This window comes from Strix aluco, chromosome 7 (assembly GCF_031877795.1).
Source record: "Strix aluco isolate bStrAlu1 chromosome 7, bStrAlu1.hap1, whole genome shotgun sequence".
In the NCBI taxonomy this organism is placed as follows: Eukaryota; Metazoa; Chordata; class Aves; order Strigiformes; family Strigidae; genus Strix; species Strix aluco.
In genome coordinates this window covers 27,997,689-28,012,049 of record NC_133937.1, presented here as the reverse complement: position 1 = coordinate 28,012,049, position 14,361 = coordinate 27,997,689, and the positions used below count along the sequence as shown (strand labels likewise).

The 14,361-nt window shown below is 38.8% G+C and overlaps 1 protein-coding gene across 2 annotated transcripts in view; it reads left to right on the top strand.

The window, feature by feature from the left end:
• STN1 (STN1 subunit of CST complex) overlaps positions 1-14,361 on the top strand; it is a 46,149-nt gene that overhangs the window by 15,508 nt on the left and 16,280 nt on the right. The window contains exons 1-6 of one of the 2 annotated variants that reach the window (XM_074831214.1): positions 939-1,034; positions 3,329-3,615; positions 5,630-5,725; positions 10,222-10,293; positions 12,072-12,233; positions 13,525-13,636. In XM_074831214.1, the coding sequence (XP_074687315.1) occupies positions 3,552-3,615; positions 5,630-5,725; positions 10,222-10,293; positions 12,072-12,233; positions 13,525-13,636 (506 nt within the window). In that variant the 5' untranslated portion in view covers positions 939-1,034; positions 3,329-3,551. Of the gene's footprint in view, positions 1-894; positions 1,035-3,328; positions 3,616-5,629; positions 5,726-10,221; positions 10,294-12,071; positions 12,234-13,524; positions 13,637-14,361 lie in introns of those variants that run through there. The other variant, XM_074831213.1, reaches the window with a different exon arrangement.

Below are 14,361 nucleotides of genomic sequence, written 5' to 3'. Positions count from 1 at the left end.
AGACCACAGATATCACTAGCAACCTGTAGCAGGGAGCTACTCCCTCCCAGGAGACTGTAGCTGCCAAATCTCAGCCCTATTACTATTCAAAATCAGTCCACTTACCACCCTTGCCCTACAGCTGTAAGTGGCTGACACCCATTCAAGGTTGACTTGGAAAGCTTAATGGGAATAATTTAGCTATATATACAGGAGAAGCTACTAAAAAATATATTTGGCTTCCAAATGTCTACAAGAATCCTTCCTGAATTGAGTACTGTTTCTTTTGACATCAACTCTATGATAAGCAGAGAATTGGCTCTGGTAACGGTAGAAGATAACAGGCATTAAACAGGGGAATCTGAAGATGTAAAAGGGGAAAGTAACAATCAGAAAGTTCTTGGAGACTGTATGTCCAAAATAAAGAAGGGCTGGCTGCTTTTGTTTTATACAAAATAAGCTTCCCCCACACTGCAATAAAGCACAGGATGAACAATGAGGAGAATATCTTATGGAAGGGGAAGAGAATGATGGGGGGAAAAAATAATCAAGTGTACAGAAAGTAACCAATTAGTATCCCACAATTCTGCTATTTTAAAGAAGTGTTGTATTTGGTTCTCTGTTTATGGGTCCATAGAGGGAGAAATTCCTGAAATTATCTATCATTTGATGGAGCCAGGTAAAATGCTGTTGTGTCTCAGTACTTTGAGTAAATCATCGGTATTGATGCTTTGAGTATTTCATGTGGTGGTACAAAGATAATATTGTATTAGATAAGTTCCCGTGTCTTCATCAACTCTGCTGTGTTATTGTGTATAAAATTACCAGCTACTGTTTCATTCACTTGGAACATATTCATATAGTTATTGAAAGAAAATAGTAAGAAAATAGTTACAAGTTCTTCTACATTCACAGGGTTTGAATGCAGTCTGAGTCCAAGAAGTATGAAGAAGAGACACCTTCTCTGCACTGGGGGATGGATCCTATATTTTCTGCCTTTGCAAGACTCTATATTAAAGATATAAAAGAAATGAGAGAATCCAAACAAGTGCCAGGTATGTACTTATATATGCAGCTTATAATGCACACAGAATTAAAATTGACTTATATTGTGCTCTTTATCGAGGGATTGCAGAATGCTTCACAAGCACCAGTAATTTTCCATGCCCCTAAGCTAAGTGACGTTAGTATCTTTAACAGTTTGAAGAACAACAGGTTGTATGTGAAATGTGTGAAAAATAAAATGTGTTCATTGTAATGGATTTTCTTCCTCTCATTTATATATATACAGAACCTCTTTTGCACTAAGGTAATGTGTTTCCTCTGCATGGTAGTGCTTGTTATATTCTGATAAACTTAATTCTAAAAATGCTGGTCTTTTCTGGCCATGTGTTACATATTTCCACTGTCTCTGTAACATTTGAGAAGGATGTTATCCCTCTCTGTCGCAAAATTATGACGGTTGATGATATTGCTGGGTGTATGTGTTTTTGCTTTTTCCTCTGATTATTAATATATAACAGACACAGGTTTTGAGGTTTTGTCTGCTTAATTTCTATATATGATAGATATATGACTTTCTCCGTACATTTGAATAACCTTATTGTAAATTCTGGCATCTGTGCTGAATCTTACACCACACCTTTTATTTCCTAACCATTGTTAGGAATTGTATGCTTTGCAGTCTTTTCCTGCTGGTCTTCAGCCAATATCACCCACATGTGTACATTGTCTAAAGCAACATGGGTCTGACCTTGAATTTCTATTTTCACTAGAAAGACTTGAAATAGACTGCAGTATGTTTTCTGCTGTAGAGTGGTTCATTACTCCAAACTGAAACTTGACAAGGTGCAAGATTATCAGGAAGGAACCCAAGGAATTTAGAATTAATGAGGAAAAGCAGAACCCTAAGCAGAGTGTGATTTTTGGTTTGGTTTTGGTGTTTTATTTGGGTTTTTGCTTTTTTCTCCACAAAGACAAGGTGCATCTGTTTGGCTCTTTGAACATGCTCTGCCTTGTAGGTTTTGTTATTCTTATTTTTCTTTAACAGCAGGGATAACAGCAGTGCTATTATTACAGAAATGAAGGACTGGGGTGTGTTTTTGCTCTTTTTGCAACCATTTTTATGTCCATAGGGACTTCACGAACTGCAGAGCCCAGTATATATACCTCTTTAAGAGGTATATATTTAACATGATGAGAGAGGTTTGTCTTAAATCCATTGCAAGAATTAAGCTACAGTCTGTTGTTGATATCTGTACTAGAGTGAGTAGCCCTTATAGGCCTTTTCAAAGTGTGCAGTCTTATAGTAGCACTGGTGTAGCAGATGCATCTGGTAAAAACTGTTCCTGCTTCAATTAGAGTCCTTTTAGTTGTTTTCAAACAAAATACAAAACAATTCAGTGTCAGCAGAATAGGATTGTAGTGTAGACTTGGACATTAGTACATACACATGCAAAAATGTATTCAGAAGAATTAAACTTACAAATGTCAACAAACATTTCAGAAGAGCAGGAACAGTCCTATAAAGTACAATCCTGCTCTCTTTTTTTCACCTCTAAATTACCTGAATTTCCCTTCTCACTTATCTTCCTGTTCTTCTACTTAAGTGAGTTCTCTTCTGCTTAAGGAGCTCTTTCAGTTTTGATATTACTTTTTTTTTATCTAAGATAATATTAAGGAAGTGGTATCTGTTATGTCAAGATATCAGCCTTTAAAATTGGTGCATGCGAGCTTTCTCCACTTCCTGTGCATCTGGCTTTTGCACAACTAAGCTTGCTTGCAATCCTGTATCATTTTCTAAACCAACTTTAAAGAATAAAATGAAATTTCATAGAACAAACATCCTGAATTTTGTTCATTTTCCTGGTGCTGTGCATATACCAAACCAGACATCTTTCAGCGTATCTTATTTATTGGCAACAAATGATAGCACAACAGAAACACTAAAAAAAAAAAAATCTTTTGGGGAAGGAAGAAGGTAGGTTCTTGCTGTCAATGTTTCCTGCCTTTAATGGGTTTGTTAAAGACCATCTGAAGCTAAGTATATGACTGGCTATAAATCAGTCATTAAGTAATGGTAATTAAGAATGAATGAGTGCAAAACAAAGAGTTGTAACTAGGAGGAATTGAAAGAAACACAGACTGAATGTCAGGAAAAACATCTTTAGAATGACATCTGCTAAACCGTGGAGCAGCCTTCCCAGGAAGAAGGTGGGATGCCCTTCACTGGGTTTGTTTATATCCTGACTGTACAGATTGCCAGGAATTTACTGTACAAAATGATCTTGCATTGGCCCTGAGGAATTGGACTGAATGACCTAATAAGTTTTTTCTTTCCACTTTTAAGCATTAGGATTTGATGCCACAATGACTAATCCCTTAAAACAACGCAGAGGAAAATGGTAAACCTAGCCAATTACTCTCCTGCTATAAATGGTGACAAGAAGGCTGGAAAACCTCCCAGATAAAAACAGCAATTGTGTTGTCTTAAAGGCCTTGAAATGAGAGTGGGTGTCAAACACAGTTGTAACACATAATCACATCATGGAAATGAGTTTGTCTCAGTTATCATGCACCACTTCATTGTGACAGCTTATCAACAAGTCAGGGAAGCTACAAATAACATAAAAAAAGGTAATGATAATTAAAGCAAAGGCAAACAGCTCAGTGCTCAGTAATGCTGGTAAACACATGACCAGAACTTGCCCTCGAGAGGTCTGTATCTATAGCCCCCTGTACTGCTGCTGTGGCTTCCTGTTGTGGTAAGAGCATATTAATACAGGTGTTATTTACTGGGTTACTCGGAGCTTGACTGAATGTACTTGCACATAGCTTCAAATGTTTAGTATATTTTTATTGCTACCGCTATGAACATAATTTGAACAAATAAGCTGGCAGGAGAAACAGTTTACACCTTGAAGTTGTCAAGCTCAACAACTCTGAATAGTGTAAATGTAATTTCACCTTTCAGATGATTTTAGGTAGTTTCTCAGAGGGTAAGGGTGGAGTTCTATGTGAGTTTATGGAGATAGAGAGAACCAGTTTTAGCTGGTCTTTGTCATCTGCCAAAACTCAGCTTACTAACTGGGAAATGAACAAGATAACATATTGCTTGTTTGCACACTCAAAAACTTGGAGTCTATATAGCTCCACAGACTTACCCTGAAACTGACCCAGACCACCTTTTATAGAGATTTTATAAGGTTTAGTGAATAATTGTATACACTGGGAGCATCTCACTTGAGGGTTTCTGTAGCAGTGTTTATTGGTGTCCTGGTAAATAGAATGAGAGAAAAGTGGACAGACCTGCTAAACATTCTCTACACCAGACTTGACCAGTGACTGAGCACTTAGTATAGCCAGCTCTAAGATGACAGCGATAGATGCATCCTCAGAACATTGCAGTGGATTTTTATGAGTAAAATGTCTGTTTATGAGCTGCTTGACTGATCACCTGTGACGACTTCTGAAACTTTGGGGTTTTTGTCTTTATGTGTGAAGAAAGTTAATTCCAGGCTCATTTAAGGCTGCCAGCTATGTAGGACAAGTTATTTTGGGATTTTGGTTTTGAATATTTTTTTTTTATACAGAACATCTGACTTCCTTGCTGCAGCGTTTCTCTTTCCCTTTGTAAGAATATGACTTGCCACAGTGTATGGAGCCAAATGTTCCCTTCTGAGTCCCTTGAGTTACCTAGTTTTTAGAAGACAGTTATTGAACATCCCAGATGGCATATTTCAGTGAAGCGGTGATATTCAAAAACTGAGGAAGACATATTGACTGAAAATTAGCTAGCCCAGGATATCTGGAGTTTATTGCCCTATTATCCTCCTGCTAGTGGACTCTGAAGCCTCAGTGTATAATGTTTACATCAGTGTTTGTTAACAACATTTTTCACTCTCTTGAAAGGAATTACAGCATGCAGCAACCTCAGTGCTGTTGAAGTCCACTGGGCTCTGATGCCTCACTGTTTTCTGGACATGTTTTTGCATGTTATTCAAGTCATCTTTATAGATGCACAAAAATAGCTTTGAAGGGATGTTTTTAGAATGTGTTATTTCAGAAGCTGAAGTTCAGGGTGCTGTTCATGATGACTGCATAGTGTACTCTGCAATCTAAGAGGGTTGTTTCTCTTCCCCTGCCCCCCATGGCTCCTGTTCTTTTAGAAATGAAAGACAGAATTACGTTAGTTTTCCTTTTGGAGGCTCTGCCTTAATCAGGAACAGCTGCATTGTGAGAAGCCCAAACTGCTTCCATTGTGTTCTATTATTTATTCTGAAGCCTGGTGAAGATGTGGGAAAAAAAAAAAAAACACCCAAAACCAAACCAAAATGAAGCAACAAAACAAAAAAACCCCTAAAAAAACTCTAATGCCTGCAGCAAACGAACTGTTTTTCAGATTCAAATGTGCAAGAAAACAGGAGATTAATAAAGTTCTGACACTCTACAAAAGCAAGCTAAGTAAGAGCTGGTACTTCTTCCTTCCAGTATCCCCCGTCCTGACTGATCCAGGGGATTTTTCACATGACTTGACATTGTATAATTTAAGATATATTAAATATGAAAGTATGGTTTTTACTGACAAATGTCACTATGTAGGGTAGGATGTTGAAAGAAATAGATACACTTATGAATGTTCTGTGTCTAGGTGTATTCTTTTATAATGGACGTCCAGTAAGACAGGTGGATGTTGTCGGGATAGTGGTTCAAATGAAAGAGCGAGATGCCTTTTATAATTATGGAGGTAAGAAAAGGTTTTTTCTTTCTTCTTATGCTTATCAGCCTTCTAATCTTAGTTACCATTAGAACTTAAAGTTTGCCTTATTTGATCATTGTTCTTGGAACAACTGTGCTCTTACCCTAATATAATGTATATCTGCAGCTCAGATTACTTAGCAAACTTGGGGAAGCTACTGTTTATTTCCACTTCAAAAGTAGAGAAACAAATAGTTAAAACAGATTAACTGATTCATTTGGGGTCATCTAGCAAATCTTAATTTTGGTTATTGCTGTGACACAGGACTCCACCATCTTCCTCTTGTGTGTGTATATATATATATATGCAGTTCCTTTGGTCAGATATAAACAGATTTAACAGTGCCTGCAAAAGGAGGCTACTTCCTCTTTTTTGAACCTTAGAAATCCCTTCTGACTTTTTGTATGTGTTGTGGTATCTTGGAGCCAGCTGTTAATAGCAGTTAGGAGCTTGTTTATATCTAGATGCTAAGAGTGTTAGCAAATCTAACTCAAACATCATAGTACCAGTCCTTGCCAGCACCAGCTGTGAGTTTTCTCCTCCCTATGGCTTTTCCCAGTATTCAACCTATTTTATTAACATGGCAACATCTGATTGTTATTTTGTTCAGCTGGTTTTTTTCATCTGGAGAAAAAGCAGAGCGGGGTACTGGTGATGTGGCAAGTTTCAAAAGGGGGGAGGTCATCTCACAGTAGGAAGGGGAAGCCAAATGCATAGATCCTATCAAAGCACTTGAAGGACTCGTGTCCAGTGTCTTCCTGTGCCATGGGTTTCCACCTGATGAAGGTAAGTCACGGAGGGCCTCTTCTTACCTAATTCCCTTACTTACAAAACTGAGTCAGCAGCAGTTCCCTGACTCACAGGAGTATTGTGAAGATACAGCTGACAGCTTAACCAGGTCCCACCTTCCACGACACCTGCAGTTACATCATATTGCTGCAGAGTAGCACTAGCAGCTAGTGCATATAGCATACCCCATACTGCATGCAGCTGCTTCGAGTTGACTCTGTGCTCTATAGAAATGTCCCTGCAAGCTTCTTAGAGTGGATATTTTCTAGGTTGGTTTTTTTTTTAAAGTTTAATTTCTGGATGTTTGTTACTACCCTGACATTATGCAAAATAACTAGTGGACAGTAAATATTTTGAAGCACAAGTTTCTCTGGCACTTGAAGCAGCACAGACTAAACAAGCACCTAAGTTAAGAGACAGAAATGTAATTGGTGAGGTAATGAAGTGTTGAAACATAAATTGAATGTCAGCTATTATTCTTTTATTGCACTAGTATGTAAATGCTGTTATCACTTCATGAGAACAGAGGACGACAGTCAAAATTACCACGGCAAAAACAATTCTATGGGCAAGGGTTTCCCACACTGCTCTCGGCATTAGTTCGGATGTAAACTTGTTGGAAATATTTGATTGGGGCAGAAAATGGAGGAATAGAAATAAAAAGAAACTGCGGAGTAGTGGAATTAAGGCCTCAGTGTTAGATCAGCCGACCTTTAAGTACAGCTCTCAGTGAGCCTGGCTTCCTGCTGTCCTTTCACATCCAACTCCACTCTTTGTTCTAACAGTTCCTGGTTTGAGCTTTCAGGCTACCTGCCAGGTGCCCCTCCCCAGCCTGCCCTCCCTTTCAGGCAGGCTGACTCTGCCAGCACAAAATTGTAACTTCTTAGACAGTTTCCTGCTTGTAACTTCTTGCATCTCTCAGTTCAACAGACTAGGGTTGGTGAGTCATAGAGCAGGCGTTGCATCAGTTAGAGTGCCACACACTGCTCAGTACTTGCTCGCTTTCCATCTGCTTAAAAGTGACTTACAAAGCAATTCCCCCTTTGTACTTTTTCTCTGATAGAGAACTGAAATGTCTTTATGTCACGGCCACTATCTCCCTCCTCGTTTCCTATCTGTCTACTTCAGAATATACACTGCTCATTTTAAGAGAATCTTAGGTCTTCTCTGTGCTGAAAACCATACAGCCAGAACTGATGTCAAAATAATAATTGTAAAAGAGTGAATTGATTGTTTCCTAGCTTAAAAAAATAAATTAAAATTACATGCTGTGTAAAACCTGATTTTGATGCTTTGATATGATTATTTATTGCTATTAATATGATCAGTTAGGAGAAGGATAGTTAAAGTATATCTTTGAGCAAGCTCATATTTTACCTAATGCACCTTTCTGACCTCTTCCCTTTCCTTTTTAATGAAACCGAACATCGCATGTAGTTTTCCTTAAACTCCAGAACTGTCTTGAAAGGCTGAAAGGCACTTGCCTTAAAAAAAACCTAAAAACAAAACCAAGAAAAAAAAACCCCGAAAAATCTCTCCGGGTTCTCAGTAGGCTTACAGAGGCCCTACAAGAACCATACCCTTTTTGTTATAAAGAATAAAACTGAACACAATTCTTTCATTTACCAGGTAGCTTTAAAGTGCTACCCCTCAAATAGTTAATGTAAGAGTCAAAAAACCCCAAACAAACAAAACGGAAAAACTCAAAAAACAAACCCACAAAAAGTTAAACAAAAGTTTAAACCCAAGGAGATGAGGAAGGGTGGCACAGGGAGCACAGGAAGTTTTCAAAAGCTTGTAGACCCCTTGAGTGCATTTAAAATAGATTAACATTCTCCTGTCTAATTAGAATACAATTACAAGAGTTCTCATTGATCTGTGCTTCAGGAGCTATTTGTCTTTTTGCTTAAATCTTTTATTTGTGAACTGGGAAAACTTTGCTTCAGAGCCTTGCTCTGCTACCAGATTCCCTGTGTGGTCAAGAACAGCTCAGTTTATCCAGAACCCCATTTTCAGCTGTTACACTAAGGAGTCTGACCTCCTAATCCTTCAGTCTTGTTTGTTTTGTTTCTAAGCCCTTCTTGGGAAGCATATCTGTCACAGTTGGTGCAACAGCCAGTTGGAACATCTAGAAGCTGCAGTAATGAAACAGTGAAATGTCATCTGCCCTGTTTCTTATTGCCATTGCTGGCTTGCATGCGTGACTTGGCATGGTATATGGGGGCTCTGACTCCTACTAAAATAGTTGGGTTTTGTCTATACCAAGGAGAGGAAATCCTGCCAGCTAGATCATTATCTATGCACTGGTACAAAATTAAAGCTTCTGAAATAATTGCGGACACAGCAGCTCAAAAGGGGGATGGCAATCAGATGAGCATACTTTTGTGACGGAATTTGAAATTGCCTACATCTTATAAATGCTGTATGTTTGTTATTAGGAATGTGCAGCTAAGCTACTGGGAAACAGGAAGGCAAGACAATGATTTGAAATTGGACCCCCCAAATAGGGAGACTGTTTCAAAACACGTGAGACAATGCAAAGGCATTTTGCTTTGATGTTATGGTTCTTGGAGGAAGTGACTGCAGGTACCAATCAACACCTTCCTGGTAAACATTGCTGTTACTTTTGTAGCCATGGATCTGGTTTAAGGAGCAGAAGAAAACTGCATATTCTAATTTGTGAAGACTGGAAGCTCAATCTCGGAGATAGTTACATTCAAGGAGTAAGGTGCTTGGAGTGTTAGCTGGACATGAAGTGTGATACTTGCTGTGGTTTGACAGACATTTAGTGCCTTTTTATTTAGAGAGTGTTTGTTGGACATGCCATCTATACACAGTCTCTTGATCTGTAGAACAATTGATTTGACTGATATTTTTTTAGTTTTCTTAGGGTTTTGCCTTTTTCTGCTGTCCTTGACAATGCAGTGCTTGGGGCAAAAATCGCAAAACTTATTTGGGTTGGGTACTAGCAATACAGAAAGAGCTAGAGAGCTCCCCTGCTCAGGAGAAGGTGTTTAAACTTTTTCAGCAAGGGAAGTGGCTTGCATGCCACCAGTACGTATACTTTAAGTTGGGAATTCCTGGCCTAGAGCAGAACCACAAGCATGTGCTGTCCTCTGTCCTTCCTGGCTCTCTGGAACATCTTGCATGGGAAAGGCCGGCAGACTTTGTGCATGATATTGGTGTGGAAACCAATGCAGCTGGAGGTAGTAGCACTCCTGGTCTATTCACATGACTGTACTCCCCAATGTTGAATGCTGTTTTTTTCACTGTTACAGTAATGATTCTGTGTTCTGTTCCTGGTTTTCTGTTTTAATTTGTCTGGCTTCAGGTTTCAACACTGATTCTTCTTCTGACCTTATCAATGAAATTAAAACCCTTTAGTATCCAATATATGTACTGAAGCCTCATGATTTAAACTAGTGCTTGATCTTTTTTGAGAATATACTGGTTAGATTGCTGACCATGCACATAAGCATGGTATGTGGTGCTGAGCAACCTCCATGACTGAAACGACTGTGGAGTTTATTTCAGAGATATAAGTAGGGGTTGAGAACCCACTTTCCCTCTCAGACTGGTTGGAATGAGATACCCTTGGCAGTTATCTCCCTACATACCTATGTATGTTCACTTTTTGGAACATCGCTACCTGCTTTCTTACTCTGTAATTCTTGTCCTTTTTTTTTTTTATACAGTGGATGATAGTACTGGAGTTATAAATTGTGTGTGTTGGAAAAATCCCCTGGTAGCAGAAACATCTTTATCAGGTAATTTATCAAATAAATAATGCCTTTTTTGGCTGTACATTTTTGCTCTTGTCTGTCTTATGTAATTTAGTAAACGATCAAACTTGCAGAAGAGCAACTTTTTTTTCTTTAAATTTTAAACCATCACATTCTACAGCCTGGGCCACATTAGGTGTTTCATATTACTTTGTGTTGTGTCCAATGGTGATGTCAATAAAACCGCTACGTTATGACCTGTCATGCTTTTTCCTTATCTGAGTAAACTGGTATTTCAATTCTATGCTGTGACATTGTTCAGAGAATCCTCTTATGGTTCTTTTAGTGACTTCATCTTGTGAGGAACTAGGCTGGAAATCTGCCACATGTCACAACTTCTGTTTCCAAAGTCAACCCGTTGACCAGCAACCTGGTATACGTTCCCCACCCCTGTGATGGAGTGGTTTCAATATTCATCTTTTCTTTGTTTGCATTCATATCTCCTCCTGCTCATGCATATACTGTCAGTGATGAACTCAAAAGTAGCTTAAATCACAGTGGGAGGATGCCAGCAATCTCTTACAATTTGGGAAAGTTCTAAATGTGCAGAAATTGTGCATTTGAAATGAATCTATTATTGCACTCAATAACAGAAGAACTCACTAGTGTCTGGCTTTTTCTCTGCTTTTTCTCCCACCATTTGTCATAGGTCAAAGTATGGAATACTTTCTACTTTGGACCGTCCTGAAAGCTAATGTAGTAGATTGACAACCCTGATATGGATCTGATCAAATCCTACCGAGATAAATGTTAGTAGTGTCATCTGTCAGTTTTAGGGTTACATACACACAGAATGGGGAAAGGAAAGCTTGATGTAGAAGTTAAAAACTGGTGTCTGTGGAACAAGCCCATTTATACAGATAGATAATTCATACTTATTTACATTTAACAATTATATGACAAGTGGTATAAACAATCCCAACTGGAATCTAGAAGACAGCTCTCACTTTGAGAGATGACGTTGTGGCACAGCTTTCTAAAAAAAAAAAAAAAGGAACCCACAACCAAATCAGTTTTTATGAGGAACTTAAATTCATTAAAGCAATTGCATGAGTTACTGCTTGAAATAGAATGAGGACCCAGAATGCTTGTTTCAGCCTTATGTTCTTATTTTACATGTACGTCAGTAGTGCTTGAATGGACACTATGTTATTAATGGAAATCAATTAATTTGTACCTGCTAAAGAAAACAGCTCCTAGGGGGCACAGGAAACTTTCAGCCTTTTGTAATTGTGATCAGGGATACTTGGATCATTAATCAGGTTTTAAGTTATGAAGAATTTACTCTCCTGCAAAGGTGTGCTACATCAATGTGAAGTTCTGTCAAGTTGCATTCACCTTGGTGTAGACATCAAATTGCACCACATGAATACTTTGGCCCCACCTCAGATGACTCATTCTTCTTTTATGTAAAAAGTTCAGCTGACTTTTCCCCTCTCATCCATCTTAACATTACAAAATTTAAAAATGACAAAACCCATTTCAAATAAATGTTTCAATTTTGCAACCTGTCTATGACATTTTCAGTGGTAAATCAGTATCTCTTCCCTTTCACACTTTCCCCAGGTGACCTGTTTAAATAAATATAATACTGTAAACTAACTTTGTCACCCAAAAGTTTTGCTACCAAGGACACACAGTGCCTGGGACCTTACCCCTTTTTTTAGTCATATGGCTCCTGTGATGCTTAGGTGTTTGGATGAATGCAAAAGGACAGCCCTCTTGGCCTTAATGCCTGATCTCCTTTCCCTCACTTCTTACAGGTCGTCCAAGCACACCCAACAGTCTTGCTGTGCTTGAACAGATGAAGAAACTCCAAGAAATGGTGATCCAGAAGATCAAGCTGGAGATCGGGGATGTTGTCAGGGTCAGAGGTCACATCCGAACCTACAGGCAACAAAGAGAAATTCAGGCTTCATGTTTTTGTGAGTGTTATGGATCTGTGACATATGTAACTTAGTTGTCTGAATCTGTGAGAAGATCTAAGCTTTATGTAACTTATTGAATAGTTTCCACTTCATTTTCTGGCATCTCATTTTTCTAAAGAGATGTTCATCTGTTTGTCTTTATTTCAATTTTAGCAGTGTAAGGTTAGAAGACACTACTTAGTGTGGGATTAGAAGCCTGTAAATGAGGCATTCCTGGAAAATCTATAAAAGATGACTAGCATGCATACAAGAATACTATGCAGATACTGTGGTTGGGTATCTGTGAGAGTGACTTACTCTTCAATTTTCTTTGTGTTGAAGTAGAACAGCCAAAGCCCGTGGGAAGGGAGTTGATAACCTTTTATGTCACACTTCACCAAGAGCACTAGCTGCTTTGGAAAAATGGTTGCTGTTTGTCACAGCCTGTATAATCCCTTGCATGGGTAGACAGCAGTGTATGGGCACACTGTACCACTGAAGCTCAGGTTCTCCTGAACTCTCTGGTTCTGCAGAATGACTGAGAAGTGTTCCTCACTTCCAGTCCCTTGGGCACTGATCTGCATGAGGTGCTACTCCTGTGTCTGACAGCTTTTTGGGCAGCAGGGTGCTGCAGTCTGCTGTTTGCATCCGAGGAGCTTCCAGTTACATAACTGCTTCTCTCTGTGGCTGTGCTATTGCGTAAGCATTGGTTTTCCCCAGTGAAATCTTTCAGAGACAATACTGAAATGATGCCTTTGGTGGGGGGAAGCCTGTCTTTTAAAAACTCTGTGTAGCTCAGATAAAAAGTCTAGATTTTCCAGCTCTAGCTAAAATCTGAGAGGGAGTTCAACCCTCCTTTCCGGACGGATTTATGAATATATAACCCGTTCTGGTAATAACTTATTACTTCTGGTAATAACACCATTGTTTCATTAAAGAAGATCCATGCAATTCAAATAACCTCTAAATTGCTTTCCCTTTGGCCCAAATAAAGCTCCTTACTATGTGTTACCTTTGTCTAATGGATAAAGGCTGCTGAAAGGTAAAATAGAGGTCGTAAATTCTAGTTAAATAAGTTGTCAGACAAAAGCATAATCTGCAATGTACCACAACAGGTCATTTACCTCCTTGTAAACTGTAAAAGCAGGAGTGGCCTTTGTGGTTTTGTTTTTATAAAAACAACACTGAACAAAACTTGCCAATTTAATACCGGCATGGGAAGCTCTGTTGTGCTGCCGGAGGTAATGCTTGCTTAAGAGATGGGTATGGCAGTCCCAGCCAAGTATGTGTGTTCTTCTTGTCGCTCCAGATAAAGTGGATGATCCTGTGTGTGATGTTCAGATTTCAAGAATGCTGGAGCTCCCATGTCTCTATAGAGAAGTTTATGATAAACCTTTCCAAGGCCCTGAGGAGGGACAGAGGTAAATGCAATACCCAGGCTGGTCTTGGGGCAAAGTGTAGGATTTTATTATTGTTTATTTGTTATTGTAATAACTGTGGAGAAAGAACAGGACCCAACTGTGATTTAGACTCTGCACAAGCATACAGTAACAGCCTACTTGTCTCCCAAATAATTGACGATCCATACAGATGAGGTACCTGTCCATATTCTGAGAAAAGAAATATAATGCTGAACCAAAGTGAGTATTAGGAAGGTAGTAAAACACTGTGTACAGACTTCTTGCATCTAGCAAAAAAAGATGGGGTTTTGAGCAAGATTTGGGGGTGAGGTCAAGAGATTAGATGGAGTGTCCTTGCCTGATTTTTTTTTTTTTAAGTGTAAGGATAAGGAACTGTTCCATCAAAATGCTCTCAACTTCTGCCCTTGTCATCATCAAATCACAAATATATAACTTCAGTAAGATGAGTCAAACACCCATTCCTGTATTCAGTTTAAGGGTAGCTGGATGCTTATTGGCAGGTCAGAGGCATGTAATGTGGTTTCAGAGATTGCAGATCTTAAAATCATAACACTGTTACAGCAAATGATTGAAGAGGAACAGTTGGATGTTTGTTGCATATAAAAATGGTCTGGTTTAAGTGTTTAAATTCAGATTCTCTAAGGAGAGTGAAATACCTCCTGACCTTTGAAAACCAGTCTAGCAGGCTAACTTTAGGTAATTGTTCTAACAAATGTTAGTAGTGT